Below are 22528 nucleotides of genomic sequence, written 5' to 3'. Positions count from 1 at the left end.
TCTTGCATTACGGGATAGTTTTGCTAATCGAAAATTATAAAGCACTAGGCTGAGCCGCCTTTTAAGGCGACCGTCTTTTAAGTTGACCACTTCTTAAGGCAATTCAATATGTAGATCAATTTGATATTTTATACAAACTCATTAATTTGGTTATATTGCATTTGAGCAGTATTACTTTAATACTCGTAGTTTCTGTTATTTTTGTGATGAAATTTAAACTTTTTTTCTATATTGAGGTCACCCTTTTGAACCCCCCTGATATTTACTATCCGGTGAGGCATTTGTACTTCATCAACATTAATTATTTCCAGAGACATAATTTTGTCTATTTTTCCAGCGCATCGCACATAAAAGCAAGGGAACGATGGGAGCACCAGAACTAGACAGTAAGACGTTAGGGACTTTCAAAACTCGACTTGATGTTTTCTTGAAAGAAAGAAGTGGATAGGACTGGCGAGCTTTGTTGGGCTGAATGGCCTGTTCTCGTCTAGATTGTTCTAATGTTCTAATGTTCTAACTCTGCTCACATCATGTTGCTTCGTACCGCAAGCTGCAAGTAGTAAGTCTGAGAAAAGCGGAATACCGCTACGCTTTCCACTCATGGGACGGAAGGACAATCCCGACTGCTTTTATATAGTAAGAAAGAAGAAGATATTGCACAGTCTGGAGTAGAAAATCATCTTTTACCTGGAAAAACGAAACTACAAATCCCATTGTGCATTGGATGGGGCGTGTGTGAAACTCCGCGCCTGCGTAGCACTCACGGGATGGAAGGACAATCCCGACTGCTTTTATATAGAAGGAGATAATTAGTTCTATCATTAGTCAAGAGGGTTAGATTAATTTTTGAATTTGGTGAATAGATTAATGATAATTGTAACCTGATATCTAAGATTTTAAAAACATGGGCAGCCCTATACCTCAACAGAGGACATTACCCTTGCCTATTTTGTTTTGCTCATTGCTTATATGTTAAGAGTGGTTTATTAAATAGGCCCTTTATACTTTATGGTCATAAAATCTGATCTGTAACTAAGTGTAACTAAGATACACAGATCAAAGCTGATTTCTTTTTTGATGCTTTTAAAGTGATTATTCATTGTAATGTAGTGTTTTAAAATTATTCTGAAACATTTTTCGTTCTTAAAAATTCGGATAGAAAAAGACCAGCCTTTCTTACACATCCTCACATAGTTACAACACATTAACAGTTTTTAAATGTGAATAGTTGCGAGATCATGGCATAATATAAACCGGTTGCAGTGAAATTTCTGCTTGTGAAAGAGGATTAAAGTTATTGAATCACTTCCTTCACTTTAGGTTTGTAGGATTGGTTTTGATATTAAAGTAAATCTCTGTCCCAGAAAGAAGGAAAACTGCTTTATGTAAACAAATTCCAAAGACAAGGACCAAGCAGAATAGAATAAATTGAATTTATTGCCTCATATTTTGTGCAGTGTCAGTTATATGGAAGGAAGACAGATAAAAGGAAATGCTGTGTTTCACAGGAGTTAGCTATATTGATTTTACTTTATTTTTAACATAGTTTGGCCTCCCCCAATTTTAAAATCAGAACCCCACTATATACTTTTTTTCTTTCCCCTTCCCTGTCTTCCTCCTTGCCAGTAAAACTGCATGAGACACCCACCAACCCCTAGCCCATCCTCCAACTCTGCAGGGAGCAGACACAAAAAACTACTAAAGTGAAAATTTGCATAAAGAGTCATTTCCAAGGTGTGACTGGGACTTGAAAGGCTTATGACCAGCAAGCAACAGTGCCCTCTTGTGGCTTCCACAACCATTGCACCCGTAAAACTAATATGTCCTTTAAAGAAATTACCTTTCCTACATGAACTCCATCTTAATAACTACCTGTGGAGTGTCTATGTATATGGAATCCTTTACACCATCTTGCCTTAGTAATATTATGCAGATAGGATAACCCGTTTCAGTAAACTGATAGGGAAATGTCGGACACATTAATAAACCAGGTCAAAGTAGAAAGAATATGACCTATGACCTAAAACGTTGCCTGATGAAGGGGCCTTAGCTGCCTCGAAAGCTTGAATTTGTAATCTATTTAGTTAGCCAATAAAAGGTGTCATTTCGCCCTACTTTCTCCTATGACCTAAATAAAATATGTGCAAAAAATAAGTGCTATGAGAGAGTCACAAATTCACTCGCTTTCCCTTACCTCTTCTAAACCATGAAGCAATCACTCTTTTCTTAGTGGCAACTGCTTATGGATGGTGTCCAGATGATTAAAAGTTAATCACCTTCTTTAAGAAAATGCTGGAATTGTTACATAGTGACAGCTTTCAGAGTCCAGTAACATCTGCATACATTATTTATTCATTTAAAGAAACCCTTTGTCAGTCACTATAGAAAAAAGAGTCTCCTCTTGAGACGGATTTACTGCATTAACAAGTCTTGTGTCAAGTGTTGGTATAGTTGGTGAATTTGCAGTAAGGCATATTGTAACTCCTATATAATAAAATGGAGCTTTTATTTTGAAAATGAAAATTAAAAAAAAATTCTTACAGGGCTGAATATACTGAAAACACATCCACAGGTTTTGTATTACAGGTATAATTTAAGGAATAGGATTTTTTTTCTTTGCAAAATACTTTTGTACTACTATTTAATAACTTAAGAGCATATTGATACTTGAAAAGCTATATAAATGACATGAATATGTAATGTCTTGAGGTTTCTGCCTGTGTTGTTTCGTTTTTAAATAATTATAGGTTTCTAGGACTAACCCACGCATTTACTCAGGAAAACATCTGACAGGCCTGGATGATAACATTCCTCAACTCACTTACACTCAGTATCATAAAATGATAAATGTATCAGAGTTCTCCTAACAGAAGTTTTTACTTGTTGCATAATAACTTGTAAAGCCCACTATTTACGAAAAGGTTCTTTCACTTTTATGAAAGCTCAAAACAGAAGTCAGTGTTTAAATCTTTTCTTTTTATTCTGTTTTGTTTAACATTTTTTCAAATCATATAAGTAAGAGAAAGAGGCTGATACACATGTTTTGTCATTTGCTTTGGGTGCAAGGTATTCCCATGCTGATGATTATTGATGACTGAAGAGGATGATTCATTCACTCTGCTATAAAAGGGAAAGCTGCTAGTTTAATGGGATTAACATTTCACAGCAGAGACTGGACATCAGAAGGTAAGATTTCAATCTCCAAATTTTACTTTTATACTTGTTGCTTACTTTTTTACTTTATATTTAAAACAATGTCTAAATCAAATCTAATTCTATTCTCAAGATAGACGTGTGAATTTGTAATTTATGAAAGTTGATTATTCATTTGTTTAATATTTAAAGCACCTGGTATGTAACATCTAAAAGTTGGATTTCTGTACATTTGTAAAAATTATTTTTTACAATGAATATGAAACAACCTGCTTTCCACAAGACATTTGATAAAGTGCAATCCTTTTATTTAATTCAAAAAATGTAATAACTTTTTAATATGCTAAACATTTGCTTTTACTCTGCTAAGTAAAGCAAGATGCTCTTTTTGGCAGTAAAACAGCACATTGAAAGATCACATTTCAGTCTTGATAGCATTTAAAGCTGTAATAATAGAAACTTGAAAGAAGAAAGACTATTGAGCTTTATTTTCTGCATTATTCTGAGGAGCTTGTTAAAATGCATGGTCTTCATTAGAATATGGGCACACACACAGTTATGAATTTGCATCAGTCAGTATTTATTTTAAAAGTGAAAGACATGTGTTTTTAGATTTTGTCTGTACATATTATATTTGTAATACATTTTGTGCTTTTTAACAAAACAATTAGGTGAGGAAATGCAAATATTGGTTCAGATAAGAATCTTATAATGTGTACTTTAAAAATATATTTGTAATAACATTTGTCACATGAGCAATGAACTTTGGCCAATGGCTGTATCATTAGCTGCAAAAATTAGGCTTTATTTTGGAAACAATAAATACAAATATTTTACCTCATCGTTGAAGTTCATATACTTTTATTATCCACCTATCTTTAGTTAAGCTTTTTCAGGTAATTTGAACCTTCCAGTTATACTGCATTCAGAAAGATAAATAATAGCCTGACAAAATATCACATTTTACCTCACTGTAGTTCATTGTGCTACTCGAAGTGTGCCTGTTCTGATATAGAATCGCTATTAATGTTTCTCACTAGCATGGATCAGTTCTGAAAGATTTTAATAGAAATCTGAATACAATAAAACAAGACCAGGTCTATTCTTTCAGAAAATTGTGTTTGCTCATTTGTGTTCCAATTTAGCATATTCATTATTTAACTAGAATTAAGATTAAACTCTTGGCCTGACTGCTGTGTCATGGTCTGATTAAGGCTGGGTGTGGAGATATAAAACTACGCCAGAGACTAGTTTTTTTTTTTTTTTGGTTAAAGAGTGTGTGAAGAATTAGATAAATAGAGGAAGTGTAATAAATGTAATTAACTTTAATGGACAGTATTATCCAAAAAGTAGAAACAAATCCTAAAAGTAGCAATAGGCTGTCATAATGCACATTTTCCGCATCATTAAATAATCCATTAATACTCATCACTGTTGTCTTGCGATTTGTTTTGTTTTTTTTTTTTAAGACTGCATGAAGGTGCATTTCATTTTTATTATCGGAGTTCAGCTTCCATTTATAGTAACACAACTATTTTGTTTTCATATTCTCTAAACAGACTGTGGTCACTGTTGTAGTTTCGGATAGCACTGATGATTAGAGCAATGAGCAAATGAGAATCACATCTTTTCATGATGCTAATGAAAGTCATTAGTGATTAGAAGTTTGCTTGAAAGAAAAACCACTGAAAACTGTGGCTATCTAGAGCTAAGCTTGCCTTCATCAAAATGATGGAACACTGCACTGTTTTTCAAGGGGCTGTAAAGACAGAGAAACTAGGAAATTCTTGGAGGTTCCCAAAGGAGCTATAAACATTTCTGTATTAAGCAACAATTATACAGATTCCCTAACATGCTCTGAATTAGAGGATGACAAAAATAAACATTTCTGCAATGTGCTGTACTTATTCAAGTATGCGGTAATCAAAACAACTTTGAATATTTGTTATACTTTTAGGTAGATTCTGTTTTGTGTCTCATTCCATCACTGATTTATAGTAATCAAATAAAACAAATACAAAATACTATAGCAAAAGATCTTATGCAAAATGTAAAATTAGTGTGATGTAAAAAATCTGGTTTTCAAATGGAATCCCTAATTTCTTTTCACATACAGTATGTAATGAATTTGGAGGCAAATACACAACAAGTGCAATTTGTTTCTTCCGAATTCAAACAGTTAAAGTAATAGATTGCAATTGAACTAACAAGTAGATTTTTACTTATTTCACTAGTAAAATTTAGAAATATAAATGTAAAAAAACCCAATTTAACAACTTCTGAGCATACCAAGGAAGAAGATGTACATTTTATCTTAATTTAAATATGGAGGCAAGGTGATGTAGCACTTAACTTTGTCTCTGCGCTGTTTTTTTTTTCTTTGTGTCCAATTGGGTTTTTCTTCGAGAACTCTGATTTTCTCCCATATTTCAAGGTTGCGCAAGTTAAACTGACTGACCACACTAATTTGGCCCCATGTGAGTGAGTGAATGACTGTAACTTATAAGGAAGCAGTGTCCCCTTCATGGATGGCCCCTGCTTTACTTCTCAAATGGGAGGAATAGGCTCTGGATCAAAATAAATTTTAATAAATTTAAAGATAGGAAAAGAAGTTTTGAGACACTTACTTTTGGCTATGTAGCCTTAATCATGTGTGTGACTAAGACAGAAAGAAAAGAGAGAAAGAAAAGTGTACATATACTGTATAAGAGGAAACAAACCTGGGGAGATAAAATGAAGGAATGGGGTCTAGTAATAAGTAACATAGCATTCCCAAAACCACTTCATCCCATTCAGAGTAACATGGGGCTCTAACAAAAATATGTGTTTGGAAAAATGAATGCATGAATGAAATAATTCCAGTAAATGATTTGACATAATGTATATTTAAATAAAAGTTTATGCTGGTAGTCTTTAAATAACCATAGACATAATAACAATACTTACTGCTATATATTTCTTCTAGGATTTTGAAGAACTGAAGAATGAAATATTCTGTGAACCCTCTTTGCTTTTGTTCATGGGTGTTGCTTTCAGTCTGCCATAGCATACCTGTTTTAGACGACAAAGTGAAGAATGATGCCAAATTATTGGTGCAAACAACGATCATTAGAATTCAGAAGCACACAAGTGAGGTATGGCTTTCTATTACCTTCACTCTTGGAGATATTGAGCATAATATTGTACATAATATATTTAATTATAATGAATAAATACAGTAACTGAAGAAGTAAGTGTATTTTTCTTTGTGATAATATTTCATATATTATTTTTTAATCTAATATAATTTTCATGGTTTATATTAATATGGAGAACTATTTTTGTTGGGTTGGCATGGTGGTGCAGTGTTAGCGCTGCTGCCTTGCAGTAAAGAGACCTGGGTTCGCTTCCCGGGTCCTCCCTATGTGGAGTTTCATGTTGTTCCCACACTCCATAGATATGAAGGTTGGGTGCATTGGTGATCCTAAATTGTCGCTTGGTGTGTGTGTGCCCTGCGGTGGGCTGGCACTCTGCCCAGGGATTTGTTCCTGCCTTGCATCCTCTGCTGGCTGGGAGTATCTCCTGTGACATCTGTGTTAGGATATAGCGGGATGGAAAATGATTAACTGACTGATTATTTTTGTTTTACGGAGGAGAAGTCTGACATGAAAGGATGGGTGAAAGGCATTTTACTATAAACTGCTTAATTTACTGTAGTGTTGTTTAATGGAAAACATCAACATTCAGTCTTCACAAGAGATTCACATACAGTATATTTAAGCAACAGAGAAGGTATATAAAGTCAAGAAAGCCAAGAAACAAACCCTAAGGAAAGAAACACCTACATAGAATGCAAAGTAGCAAGTAAACATAACAGAAAATAATAATTCCTATACCTATTCCTGTTACAAGTTAACTAAACAAGTATTGATTCTTTTCAGTCAGTTTTCGGGTGGTCTTACAAGTGTTACTCTCCATTGGCCTAAAGGTCTCTTACCATTCTTTTACCCCAGCATAGCCTCAATTCTGTTGCAACTGCTGGCACATCTGTCTACCAGCCCAAAAATGCAAAAGGAGACAATATATTCAAGCAAGAAAAGCAAAGAAAGGTGTAAAGCAACAGCGTGTGAGTTGGTTTAGTAAACTTTGTAATGTTACTACCTCTGGAGAACACAATTATCAACCTAAGATGTTAGATGGTGCTTCAACTATAGACTCAGGACAATACAATTTGAGTAACACTCTCACTGAAAAATTGGAGTTTGTAGAAAAAACTCCTGTTGTATATTTCACAGGAGAAGGAAGTAGAACAGATCAATAGAGTAAATAATGACAGATAAATTAGGGAAGTGTTAACTGTGTGAAAGTGGGTAAGGCACAGATACCATCTATTTTTCAAAGAACTGAAAAACCTGTGGCTTTTGGATCCAAGGTCATAAGACCAACTAGAGAATCAGGCAATGGAGGAAATTAAGCTTTTTTATTTTCTGGGAAATCAGCAGGTCAGAATATACTGATATATTCTGGTAATCAACATGTACAGTAAGCCTTTTTTTTAAATAATGTCAAATAAGAAAGCATTTGATAAAGAAATATCATAGATGGAGAAAGAAATGTGGCAGGCATTCCAATGAACTACCTCACACAACAGTGGCTCTCTGGATCAAGCAGGATGCACTGTCAGAAAGATTATTTTTAATACCACAGTACAATAATACAATATCATCTTAAAATGTACCTTGATTGGCCATAAGCAGATGCAGCATGTTGGGCAGTTAACATACTGAATGCCCAACTTATGTCCAATAATAAATTTTAAATGAATGTTTCTTCTAATAAAGTGCAATTCCACTTAATCGAAGCACCCTAAATCAAATGTAATCTACCTAGAACACGAAATCTACCAATAGTGAACAGCCAACAGGTGTGCTGTTCATAAAGCATACATAAAATTGGTTTGATAAGTCTGATCAGGAAAAATCTCCGAAGTGACAGAAAAAGCAGGAGAACAGGGGCCTCATTTAAAAAAAAAAATACTTTCATGTATTCTAGTGTGAAAATATGCACACACCATAAGAAAACAAGAAAAAAAAAGATTTATAAAATCTGGAGTATGCACATTTGTGGACATTTTACCCATCCGGGAAAGGTTTAAGGCAGAGGTGAGTCGGTAGTCAATATCACCTGGCACAATGTGATTACGGCTACAAGGAATTGTATAGACCATTTGAAATACTGAGGGTTCAGCTAGTTACCTTACCAACAAGACATTCACCATGTACAGTACTGTCTCATCTGCCAAAGCTACTATGCCTCACCACTGAGAAACAACCTTTGTTAACCACATCTAGCATCATAGCTGATTTGTGCATTAATGGGATAACATGTCTCATGGTTAACAAAAGCAACTTCATTTCTGCTAGGTGCTTTCATCTCAATAGGAGTGCAGTACATTGCACAGATTACATTAGAAGAACCAGACACTGCAGCAATTTGGCTTTTTTATCTTAACAAAAATGCATTTTGTTTTATGCACGTGCAACCACACCATACAAAAACTGGATATAGCATCCCATAGGTCAGTTAGTGGCTTCTAGCTCAGAGGGCATGATGAAATGAAATTGGGCCAAGATATTCCTGACCTGTCGATCAGTTCCCTGAGAAGTGAAAAAAGATAGGCAATATAAACTGATGAAAAACCAAACAATACCATACAATACAATTTATTTTTGTATTGCCCAAAATCACACAAGAAGTGCAGCAATGGGCTTTAACAGGCCCTGCCTCTTGACAGCCCCCCAGCCTTGACTCTCTAAGAAGACAAGGAGAAACTCCCAAAAAAAACCTTGTAGGGAAAAAATGGAAGAAACCTTGGGAAAGGCAGTTCAAAGAAAGACCCCTTTCCAGGTAGGTTGGGCGTGCAGTGGGTGTCAATACAATACAGTACAATACACAGAACAGAACAAATCCTCAATACAGTATAAAAATAAAAATTTTAGAAGTATGGAGCAGAATCTAACAGTAGATGATATCACATAATATGATTTGGATTTGTTTAGAGTCCTGGAGACCTCATTCACCATTTGGCCATTCCACTGCTGAAATAGCGCAAATCCGATGAAAGGACCCCTCTGAAAAAATTCTTCAGTGCAAATACACAACATTGGTGCTCTTAAAAGGGAATTAAAATACAGTCTGTACACCACATTCATCACTTTTGAGTTACCACACATTGTAATAATGACTCAGTGATATTAATTAGTACACACGAGTCTTTATTTTTAGCTGATTTGATTGCATCTCCCTGCTTGAGCAAAGGTGTCATCATTTCGCAGTTTCTCTAAAACGTGGCCTACATGTGAGTCTTCGTTGCCGTAAATATACACATGTTCCCTGTCAAGTTTTCATTTTGGTTTTTGGTGAAAGCAGTAACCAATTCCTCCTGTACCAAGTAATTTTACATGTAGCATCTACTAGAGTGCAGCACAGAGGTATTTAGCAATGCCCCAAGAGAAGTTTAAATGCTGACTTGATCATTCTATGAGACGTTTGCATGTTCTCCTCATTATTTGTTCCAGGTATTCTGTTTTTTCCTCAAGGATTCTAAAAACACGTAGGTTAGGTTAATCTAAACTTGTGGTTGGGTGAGTTGGTCTGCAGTTTGACGGGCTAGCTCATATCATTGAGGGTTGGAACCTGCCTTGTGGTCAGTGCTGCTTGGAAAATTTCTGGCCACAACCCAAACATGTGGATTAAAAAAATAATAACATTTGCCTCAATTAGAACACTTGACATATTGTAGATTATACCACATACTGTAATAAAGGGGTTGCGCACTGCAGAATGCTTTGTGATTTCACCCTATTGAACCAATCTTGTGAATATACACAATATTTAAAAAGCAAAAATAAAAAAAGAAATGCAACAAAAAATTCAATAAAAGGCAGCCAGTGCAGGATTTTATGCAGGGATAAGTGGTGGATCTGCAAAAGGGAAAAAAGTTTATACAATGTTAAACCCCATCTCTGAAATTTCAGTTTCCCCAGGGTATATTGTCCTCTTTGCACATAGGCTTTTTAGTCATACACCATTAATAATTAATAACTACATACCATTTTTTACCACACTTGCATGCTTTAAATATATAGATGAAATGTCTAACATGTTATTGTTGAAGACAGTAAACCATGACAGTTGTACTCAGTATCATAAGTTATAGTCATATTGTTTGAAGGATGACGTCATTTAATTTACATAATATACTGTATGTCTGAAAATTTGCTACAAATATTTAGCATATTTTTAGTATATTACATTTACCTTTGGCCACTAAATAATTTATACATCCATCCATTCATTTTGTAATTTGTTTATCCAGCTCCGGGCAGTAGGGACAATTTGCATATGGTGTGTTAAAAAGTTATTTGAAAATAACAGCTCTAGCCAAAGTGCTGTGTCAATCATATTAAGTAAAGTAAGTAGAAATAAATGTAGATCACAAAGTCAAATCACAGTAAAATCATTGGCATTGACATACCAACTCTAATTTTTTTTTTAAGACATGTGGAGAACTTTGTTCAACCATTTTAATTGCCAGCTGCTGACTAGTTTCTTGTACGCACATAACACTTAGTCATGTGATTTGCGTGCTTCCTGTCCAGAGTTCTGTGTAGACTTTGCAATTATGCATGTGTTCCTTTAGGATTAGAGTTCTGCGAGAGTCTGAATAACTGCACAGGAAATAATGTGAGATCACTGCACAGAAAGCAGTCTGACTGGCAGTTACAAACTGTCATGAACATCTGGATATTGATTACAGTCGACATTCATAAGGGAAAAGTCTTTATTTTGATAGTCCTTCAGGGCATTTGAAGGAAAACTGCTAACATTTAGAGAGAGTTATTTTCTGACTAAGCTTTTTTCTTTGGCAAGATGTACAGTATGTGCACATAGTAGATGTATCTACATGAAAAATCAGGCAGTTATTACAACTAAATCCATTTAAAATAATCATTACAATATATAAAGTAAGTGTCAGTGGGTATATTATGTTGATTCATTGTTACATTTAGCACAATATTAAACCAGTATTTATGATAACTCATTCAGTAGTTCAATGCTTCTTAGATTTACAGAACTGGTACAGAATGAAACCTTAGAAATACAATTTTAAACATATTACAAGAATCATTCTACACTCAAGAAATGAATAGGCATAAAGTAACATACTGAAGCAATACTGTATTTTCAGGCATAGTGGAGCTTCAAGGTTCCAGATAATTTTGGGTTCAAATCACACCCTAGATTATTGTCTGGGAAGAATATTAATGTTTGAGAGTCTACTTCAATTATTCTTGTGGTACTCAGATTATCGTGCCACATTCCAATGGTAAAAGTGGGCAGGTTTGGTTAATTGCCATCTTCAAATTACCCCAGTGTGAGGGAGTGACCCTGGCAATGTGACTGTTATTGTTGTTTGTTATTTTACTTCGTTTTCAAACTCACTTATTCCTATTCTAGGTCATGAAGGACAGAGGGATATTTTAGCAACAAATTATAATAGCTTCACTTTTTATGTAGATTAAAAAAGACTTTTTTATACAATGGAACCTCGGGTCACGAACGTCTCGGACCACATACAAATCAGGTTACGACCAAAAAGTTCGCCAACAGTTGCATCTGTTCACGACCACACACTCGGGTGACGAACAAGACAGTTTCCCTTCCGGTTTGTATGCACCGATGATTTCCGCACGTGTTCAGTCTCTCCCTGTACATTTCCTGTGCAGTGAGTGAGCATGAGAGCGAGCGAGCGAGAGAGAGAAGGCAGTTAAAGAAGGCAGTAAGACCGAGAAGGCAGTTAAAGAATGCACCAGGCTTGTTTTTAAAGAGACTGCTTCGAGCATTGTTTTAATCTTGTTGTATTTAATGAAGACTTTTTTCTATTGGATTTTAACCGCCACTTCACTTCTGTTTTTATGGGATTATTTGTTTATTGAAGGATTCTGAAAGCACTGCACTTTATTTAATTTGGACTTTGTTTTTGATTGTTGTTTTGCTGATTTTAATAAAAGCACTTGGCACTTTTTGCACCATCCAATTGCTCCATTGTAGTGCCTCACTGTCGTGCTCATCAGTAACATTCCTGACGGTGACGGGTTTAAGGGCTCCTGGAAGCGAGATGGGAGCATGCAGTGAACCCGCATCGTCACAGACTTTACCTCAAAACTGTAATCTTCTCTCCACCCAGTTCCTCCTCACTTCCTTCATACAAGAACTCAACTAGTGAAAGGTTAGTTTTCTTGGTTGTTTATGGTTAGTTTTTGTATAAATTACGGATTTTTCAATTGTTCATTTTTTTCCCTTTACTTAAAAAAAGCGTTTACAGAGAGCGGTTCGTAAGGCTATAGCGTGAACTCTTGCAATGTTAGTTGTCTCTGTTCAAGGTTTTCTCAGTGTTATTCTCTGTTTTTACATTTAGTTTACTATTATATTGTGCATTCTATGGTATAATTAACTATTTTTGTGCTTAAAAATCCTTAAAAAAATATATTTACATACAGCTCGTAAGGTCCGGAATGGATTAATTGCATTTACATACAATCCTATGGGGGAAATTACTTCGGGTCACGACCAAAGTTTTGGAATGAATTACAGTCGTGACCCGAGGTTCCATTGTACTGTATTTCAAAACTTTTTCTGGCTGTTTTTTAGAGAAGTAATAGTATTGGCACATGTGCAGAATATAGTAAAAGAAAGTTTTCCATTCATTTTTTACCAACATGTAGCACATTTCCACTCTCCAAAGCCATGATAAAAAGGCCATATAAGGTGAAACATAATAGTAGCAGTAGTCACACTTACAGAGTACAAGGTTGGTGTAAGATCATTTTAGTAGTGAGGAGAGATGAGCAATAAAATTCAGAGTTAGGAATGTGTAAACTTACAGAGTAATATTGAGTAGTCCAGTCCTTGTGTCCTTTTAATTGCCAGTTATTAAGGTTCTATAAACATAACAAAGGAAAAACTGGTGGCAAACAGTTTGACCAAAGCAAACAATAATTTTGTTAATCTTGTTTAGGCAATATTTTCAAATAAAAAAGTCCTTCCCGACGCCAAAAACAACAACTCAGTTCCAATCCACTAATGCTAAGTTTCCCTCGCATAATATGACATTCAAATAGTTAATGGACATACAGGCAACCTGTTTGACATTCTGCCCTGAACTGGCCAATTCTCAATTTTATTTCTTGCCTAAGCTGTGCTTACTATTTTTATTAATGGAAAGCTCAAAACTAATTATAGATCTGAATATTTAAGCACCTTCATCAAATCTCTCCTTTTTGTTTCTAGCTGAACAATCTTTGGTTTGACTTTTATCATAATGTTAGACCCTTTGGGCCACAAAACGTTTCTTTTAGATCTTAATAGGCATTTGCACATGCCTCATAATGATTTAATTCTAAATGTACTTATCACTGCAATCTGCAGAATCTGCATCAACAGTTCTATTACTTCATTTGGGAGGAGTACGTCTTTGCTTTTTCTGCCTTCTTGATGTGAAAGCCAAAAACCTCTGGATGAGACAGCTCCTTTGGGTTAAACTTAATTTATTCAGCTTTTATGTGGTTGTCCTCCTCATGTGCCGCTTTCCAATGCCTAATATTAAAATTGAACCCTATACAATGCTGTGCAGCATAAAGGATAAAAATGCATTTCTTGAGTATCTCTGGAAGACTATATATATAACCAGATTTCTGCCAGGTTTATTCAATTTATTTTATCAGATTTCCCAGTGTTAGTTGGTAAGCAAACACTAGCTTCATTTTGTTTTTTATGCCTTTTTTGATTTGCATTATGTATAGTTGATTCTTTTGACACTGCCTTGCCAATTCCATTTTCTTTTTGGGACGCTGTCAATGTATTGCGTTTTGATTAGATCATAGATATTCTCAAAAATTATAGGGCTGCACTAGATAACTTTTTAATATTGCTCTTGTCTGTTTTCTAAGAGTTTTCTTCCAACCCCCACCAAGTGGTCCATGCATATTAAAATCTTTTTATTCCCCCACATGCAGACTAAACATATCATACCACATATACCCCATCTGTTCTTATATACAGTGGTGTGAAAAACTATTTGCCCCCTTCCTGATTTCTTATTCTTTTGCATGTTTGTCACACAATGTTTCTGATCATCAAACACATTTAACCATTAGTCAAATATAACACAAGTAAACACAAAATGCAGTTTTTAAATGATGGTTTTTATTATTTAGGGAGAAAAAATCCAAACCTACATGGCCCTGTGTGAAAAGTAATTGCCCCTTGTTAAAAAATAACCTAACTGTGGTGTATCACACCCGAGTTCAATTTCCGTAGCCACCCCCAGGCCCGATTACTGCAAAAGAATAAGAAATCAGGAAGGGGGCAAATAGTTTTTCACACCACTGTATGAGGTGCTTGACTTGTTGTATCTGAATGCCAGGAACATTAAAGCATTCATTAGTATAAGATGGATTCCCTTCTCATTCAACAATGGAAAATGATTGTAATTCAACAGGAAACTCTAAAATATACACTACCAGTGAAAAGAACACCCCCATGTTTCCAGTTTGTTATTGAAATTTACACCATTCAAGTTCAGTGAATAACCTGAAATAGTATATACATTAGCAGTAACTGTCAGATGTTCAATAAGGTCAGTGTACCAAAAACTGAAAAATAATGTCATTTTACAAGAAGGACTTTTTCCGGTAACAAGTAATAGGTTAAAAACTTACAACTTAGCTAAAGAAATGCAAGTCAATTAAACCTTGAAAGGTGATGCAAACAATTCCTGCATGTGTCCCAACTTTTGTTGAATACTTATAAGCCTTCTGCTTGTATAAGAACTGTCACTACACCCTCTGAAGCATCATCTGGACAATGTTAAGTCAGATAGAGCATTCTAACCTTTAAATGTGTAAGTCTTTCCTTAAAAGAACTTGCAAAAGAGACTTGGAAATTCTGACAATACCTGTCTAGCACACCCAAAGTCAGCTTTCAATGCTTAGTTAACTTCCATTGCTGCAGAAAAGCTTAAGTTGTTAACCCATTACTTGTTCCCCAGAAAGGGTCTTTTTGTATCACTTGGAAAAATGCTGGTGTTCTAAAACTCTGGAACAGAAGTGAATATTTTAGAGTCTCCTGTTTAATTACAATTATTTGCTGTTAAATATAAAAGAAAGCTGAAACTATTAGATCAAACTGTGGTTATGTTTATTAAATTTTAGATGACAAAATATAACTTAAAAAAAAAATCATTCTTACGATACAATTTCTTTTTAAAATGACTTTGAAAGAATATTTCCATTAGCCACAGAGCTATTTTATAATAGCTAGACAGACCGTCTGGCTTCACCCTGCAAGTCTGGCTATGTGAGGCAGCTTGTATAGCTTGCTGCATGCAGTTAAGAAATAAAAAGGAAAGCATGACTCAGCTAAAAAGCTTTGTGTGTGGCCGGGAACAAAGGAAAAAAAAAAATCAGCCTCAGGAAAGCAGCTGCTTGAAAAAAGAAATTCATCCAGACAGCTTTAACCAAACAGTTATTTATTTTTTAACCCAACATATGACTTAATTAATCATACAAGACTGTCATTTTCCTCATTAATTTGGTTTATATATTTTTAACTTTAGGGTTAGAACTAGTTTTAGTGAAACTAAGAATGTTCTGTATGGAGTATCGCACATCATTATACTCTCTATCCTGTAATGTAGTGGCAAATGGTTTTATGGCTAGACAGATTTAAGCTTTTACCATGCAAGTGCAAGGTAAGATTGAATACTACCTCATTCTCTAAGAATTGTTTGTTAGTTTTCCTTCAAGTAAGGCCACAATATTAGCATTTCTGAACTCATGATATTAACTGACAAAATTAAGTCAATATAATTAAGTGCTTAAAAATCCTTGGTCTCAATGCACTAAGGCATTGTTATATTATTAAAAATTCCTCCTGCATAAAGGCACATTACAATACATGATATTTATCAATTCATTTTTATAACCCATTTTTCAGTTATAGAGTTGGGAAAGCTTGGGGCTGGATGCCAGTGCATTGCCGGGCACAGTCACACACTTGTTTATACTGGTCAGATTAGTCTTTAAATATTGTGAAGGTAAACTTATTATTTCATTAAAACAGTGGATTTTTTGGAAACATGCTTAGGTTTTTGAGTGTCTGAGGTTTATAAAGAAAAAGAACATACAGGTTCAGGAGTTGGAGAAAGATTCCTTATCCCTTTATGAATATGTGCACCAACACATATTCATTGAATGAATTCAGTAACTATTTGAAAAAATAAATGTTTGAAAAATATTTTTTTTTTATTCTTTCAATCCATCCTTTTTCAGTACAGTTTCCATGATAAGAGCTTAAATGAGATGAACACTTCTTTTTTTCATTTATTAAACAGAACAAACACAAATTCGTCTAGGATGTTCTCCATGGTACACCAAACTACATTATGCTTTTCCAACCAAAAAAAATGAAAAGAAAGGAACTTGCTGCATGTACTGTAAATTCTTAATTCTGGTTAGTTTATGATCCTTATAAAGCTATAGTCATAGTCCATGTAAATCCCCAGTTCTGCTAACCTCCATCAGCTAGCTTCTGTTTTCTAGTCGACACTTGTGTTACGCCACCTAAAGGCAATAACTACACAAACTGTGCAGCGGAATTAAACGTTTTCTTTGTTTATTTCTATGTTAATATCCAATTATTCCTAAGGTTTCCAATCACTCTGATGTCTCCTTTCACAATCAGGAAAAATTCCCTGGTCACAATAAGATATTGAGAAGAAGTAAAATAGTGCAACGGATCCCTTTCTCTTGGGTCATTAGTACTAGGTAGTAATTGTTAAGCTTTACTTCTTTCAAATTTAAATAAAAGAAAAATATGCAAATCCGCAATGGACGATAAGCTAGTACTGTATGTTTAGTAACAGTACATTAAGCTAATCATTTAGATGTGAAGACTCATTCAGCATCTCTTCAATTAAAAGACAGATTATTCAGAGTTATTGGGCCCAGTAAGTTAAACTTACACCTCACAAAGTAATTTATTTATTCTTAAAATTTTTGGAAGATGTTCATCTTGTAACTTACTGTACACAAAGTTAATTTAATTGAGAGGTGGTCATTTATAGCTTTTAATGTTTAAAAGGGCAATTTAAGTGGCCCTAAACTTAACAGGAATTCAGTGTAGAAATTTAAGTTATATGGTTGTACTTTCTAGTCATTATTCTTGCAGGCTTAATATACGCAAAATTCATCTTAGAATAAATATGTACACTTTCTGTGACCTGCAAGGTGAGAGAATGCCTTAGTCTTCCTATATGTCTTAGAAGGAAAAAGCAGGTCTTGAATGGCAGCATATTCAGCACATACTTTCAAAAGCATGCTGGTTTAGAAAAAGTAATATTTATGCTTTTAAATAACATTCTCTAACATCTTAATTCAGTTCTGGATTAGTTTTAAAAACATTTTAAGCCATCTATTGTTTAACTTTTCATGTGCACATTTTTTCCTTCATGGGTCAATACTCTTAGCTTTGCGTTATATCACATTATACTGCTAGTCAATGTCATTCGAGATGGGTGGCTTGTGTGTAACATCTAAATTAAACAAGTCTTCCAAAGAAGATGACAAAAGTCTTGGTCCTAATATGAACCAAAGGTTATTTTATCAAACTAATGCCAAAGCTTTTAGTTTATTAATCACAAAGTTCCGATAAACACTTCAAACTTTGTAGTCCCTGTTTGTGTGCTTTAAAAAATGTAAAAATAGATTTAAATGATTTAAATAGAATTTGTTACTGAAAGGAAATATTGTTCCTACATATATTGTAACTGTAGATCATTAGCATGAATTAAGAATTAAATTATCTTCATAAAGCTGCCACAGAAAGGCTTTAAACTGGGAATCATTCAAGAAATAATTTCAAAATAAAAAAATACAATAACACACATATAGTAATAGCAAAATTGATAATCAATTATTCCTAAGGTTTCCAGTCACTCTGATGTCTCCTTTCACAGACAAGAAAATATAAGATTCTTATTTGCATGTCCAAAAAAGCACCAATATAATGCAATTCTGTTTTTTTTTGTTTTTTTTTTTTGTTCACCAGCTTAAGGTATCTCCAAACATCATCATTAGCGGCTTAGATGTTATCCCAGCTTCCCCACCACTGGATGGATTAAGATCAGTGGATGAAACCCTGGACATATTTCATCTGATTCTTTCTAAGCTGCCAATGGACAATGTGGACCAAATTCTAGCCGATGTTTTTAACATTCAGGTGATAATTAAGGCACTAGCAAGATCAATTAACTGTGAACTACCTGAATCCAGGAACACTAGCAACCTACAGAACTTTCTGCAGAATAATTCCATGTTCCACATCACTATTGGAAATGTGGCTTTGGACAGACTTCAGAAGTACCTTCATAAACTGTTCATCAACTTTCATGAATTAGGAAAATGCTGATCATTAATGAATGTAATAGACACTATTTAAATTATTAAGTTATTTAAGAGCGGTCTTTATTTTCATAATGTTACACTTTCTATTTATATATTGGTCAGCACTGAGTACGATAGCCTGCTCTGACTTGTATGGATGTACTAATTTACAAAGGAATACATTTGTGGTTTGCAGTGCTGCTATAATGCAAAGAGCCTCCATAACTTTAACTTTCCGTAACCTCTTATGTTGAAGGAACAAGGTAGTAACAATTAGTGGGTTTAAATAATTATTGCAATAATGCATTTTCTTGGGTACAATACATCCTTTAATATTGAACTGATGAGTAAATATTTTATACAATGCATTTTTAAAGATAAATAAATTATACTATTCCTGAATAAGGCTGAATATAAAACTTTTAAAAAATATTTTTGTAATAAAATTATGAGGTTATATTCCATTCGGGCTGGGTGGTGTTAAATGACTGTGAACTGAAACAGAAGTATAAACCATTAGTAAATTATTTATATGAAAGTTTGCATTTACTTATCGCATTGATTTTTTTCAAGTCTAACATCTTCCTACAGGCTAATGAACATTCCTAGGGCATAACAAAGCAGGAAACCAGTGTGGTTAAAAAATGGTGCAATGAGCAAATGTTTTTTGAATTACATAAATTGGTTCCAACTGGCTTAGAATGTTAATGGGTTAAATAGCTTTGAGCCACTTTACTGCTTAAAGAGTCATGAATAATCCTCGTTAAAAGTGACAGCAACCAATATATTTTCATATAAGCCTTAATCATTGTGATTAAACTAGAGTCTAGACCACAGCTTGAGATTAATCAATAATATCTTGTAGTATCTGGCAACTAAATTGACCTGGTGTGAGTGAGTGCTGGTCAGTGCATGACTGCACCCTGTGATATACTGACACCGTGTCTAGGATTTCTTCTTGCTGCCAGCTACTGGGATCAGCTTCTCTTGAAGAGCCATAACTGGAAAAACAGGTTTGAAAATGGGTAGATAAACTTTCTTACTTACTTTGAAATATTCTAGTTTTAAAATGTATCAAATAAGTACAAATGAACTTTATTTAAAAACATTACTGCATATTCTGAAAAGAGTATTTAAAAGATCTTCATTGATAAAAATAAATTACTTGAAGGCAATTTTGCCACTGTTCTGAAGAACACATTGCTGTATACTACATAATATTTGCCATATTAAATAATTATGAAGGTGTCAATTCCCTACCCAGCCATCCATTTTCTGAATTTGCTTCATCAATTACAAGGTGAAATGGAATGAAAGTCTATTTTGGCATTATTGATGAAAAGCAGGAAGCAACAAAAGAAGGACGGCCAGTCCATCACTGGCCACAATCACTTACTCCTTGATAATTCTGAGCCACCAGGTTTGCCTTAATATGCCCATCTTTCATGTACTGTATGAGAGGAAACTTTAATTCCTTGGCAAAATTTGGTTGCGACCAGAGTTTTGGAACGAATTCCGGTCATGACCCAAGGTTCCACTGTATGTATGTTACATTTTACAGAAAAATCGTTAATTTTGTTTGAATAATGAATACTGTTAATAATTACACACATGGGGGTGACACGGTGGCAGAGCGGTAGCACTGCTGTCTCACAGGGAGTCACGTCACTGGTATTCTCTGCCTGGAGTTTTCCTCCTGTGTTTCCATACTGTGCTCTGGTTTCCTTCCAAAGATATGCAGATTTGGTGACACTCAAATGACGCCAGTGTATGTGTGAGTGCTTGTATTCACCTTGTGATGAGTTGATGTCCCATGCCTTGTGCCCAATGCTTGCTGGAATGGACACATCCCTGGATTGAAGGATTTAATCATTAAACATCCTTTTCAGTGATATTGTGGTAAGGTGTCATCGGAATTTAATGGGTGTTCTAGGCAATTCGCAACACAGTGAAGCCGAACCTGTTCTCACCGTGATAATATCTCGCACTGCCACCTGGTGTATTTTTCCATATTTATGTAAAGTACGGGCATAAGTATAAACAGTAAAACGCTTGCATAGCAGGAGCGTCCGCAGCAGCATGTGTCGCGTGAAGTATAAACCTGTTTTCCTAAAAAACAGATGAGAGGAATAAAGAGTCATATTGTGCAAGTAGTAGTAGTTCTTCATATACTAGTGAAAGTAAAAAACAAACCCCGACATAAAAATAAACTCCGTCAACATCAGAGTTTATACTATCCATCCATCCATTGCCTAACCCGCTGAATCCGAATAGGGTCACGGGGATCTGCTGGAGCCAATCCCAGCCAACACAGGGCACAAGGCAGGAACCAATCCTGAGCAGGGTGCCAACTGAGTTCATACTATGAACCACAAAATAAAACACATTTATCCTACAGAAACATCTCAGTGTTTGAAGGTGATGGCCTATGCATTCTTTATTAGAGCATTTGACCATGCTGTGGGAAAGGTGACAGAGAACCCCCAAGACAAATTAGACTTCTTAGTGCAATTTACCAAAGGTTCACCACATTAAGTTGTTAAAGGCTATACATGTCTGTCACTGGAAGATTACAAAAAGTCCAGGAAGGTGCTTGAGAGATATTTTGGAAACCAGCTAAATAGAGTATAGGCCGAAGGAGCAAGTCTGAGAGATTACACAGCCTTCCTTTCTAGCTGTACAAATGTTATGTCCAATGAGAAAAATGGATATGAATTTGATTACAGTGCAAACATTCATATTATACTCTCAAAGCTTCCCTACCAACTGGGAGGACAGTGGGAAAATATAGCTTGCGATATTGAGGATAAAGAAAACAGAGGTGCACGACTCACAGACCTAGTTGACCTTCTAGAATGGCAGGCTACAAAATCCTTACATCCTGTGCACAGTAGAGCTTATCAAAGCATATATTTTCAAAAAAGGAAAAGATTGACAAAGGAATGTCTCCCATTAAAAGTGGCCCAGAAGAAGCAGTTTTGCTACAGTTGCTGCTGAAAAGAAGACTCAAGGCACCTCGGTCAAAAAAGCAGAGGTGGATGGTGGATGTTTGTGCATTTGTTAAGCCATGTCTATTGTCCAATAAATGTCACACTCTTGTTGAATGCATTAAGATCAATAGACTAAAAATGATAGTAGGATCCACTTTCTGAAATTTAAGGGTTATGCTTTGAGTGTCTTAAACAAGGACATTTTAGTAAAGACTTTGTATAAAAAAAATAAATGTCAAATGTGTTCTCAGCTACATCCAGAAAAATTGCATATGAGTAAAGAAATTGGCATAGAAAATAAAGTCTCACTCACTAAAAAAAGAGCACATAAAGCCATCAAAAAATAATATTTCTTGCTGAAATGTCTCTGTGGAATCAGAGACGTGCAATGTTACTGGAGTAGGCAAAGAGTATGTCCTAGCTGTGGTCCCAATCAAAGTTAAGTCTAAAATGAGTGAAAGCTGTATAGAAACATATGCCCTTATAGACTCTGGCAGTACAGCAACATTCTGCACAGAGTATCTTCAAGAGCAGGAAGAAGAGGTCAAGTTCATATCAGCATGGTGGAAAGGGATAAGGACAATAAAGAGAAACTAGTAAAATGTTCTGTTCTAACAGAATTACAGGTTTCTGGAGTTGAAGAAAATATATTTATCAAATTGCCTGAGGTTTACACACTAAACTTTATCCCAGAGAAAAAGGGAGAACATACCAATGCAAGAAGATATTTCAAGATGGTCTTACCTCAAAGGTATGCATCTACCACACATAAAAGCAGAGATGTTCTTGTTAATAGGTACAAATGTTCCTAAAACGCAAGTCATACACAGTAGAGGTGAAGGTCCTTATGCTATGAAGATGACTCTATAATGAATTGTCAATGGTCTGCTAAAGGGGTCA

The 22528-nt window shown here is 35.0% G+C and overlaps 1 protein-coding gene across 1 annotated transcript; it reads left to right on the top strand.

Moving 5' to 3' along the window:
- The first annotated feature begins 2971 nt into the window (after positions 1–2971).
- On the top strand, positions 2972–19183 carry lepa (leptin a). Its single transcript, XM_039761450.1, has 3 exons — positions 2972–3186; positions 6119–6287; positions 18304–19183. Exons 2-3 carry the CDS (start codon positions 6138–6140, stop codon positions 18661–18663), a joined length of 510 nt encoding a protein of 169 aa, XP_039617384.1. The 5' UTR covers positions 2972–3186; positions 6119–6137; the 3' UTR covers positions 18664–19183.
- Positions 19184–22528: the final 3345 nt, after the last annotated feature.

The sequence above is a fragment of the Polypterus senegalus genome, chromosome 8 (assembly GCF_016835505.1).
Source record: "Polypterus senegalus isolate Bchr_013 chromosome 8, ASM1683550v1, whole genome shotgun sequence".
Taxonomy (NCBI): Eukaryota; Metazoa; Chordata; class Cladistia; order Polypteriformes; family Polypteridae; genus Polypterus; species Polypterus senegalus.
The sequence above is the reverse complement of the archived record's forward strand: the minus strand, read 5'-3'. Positions and strand labels throughout refer to the sequence as shown.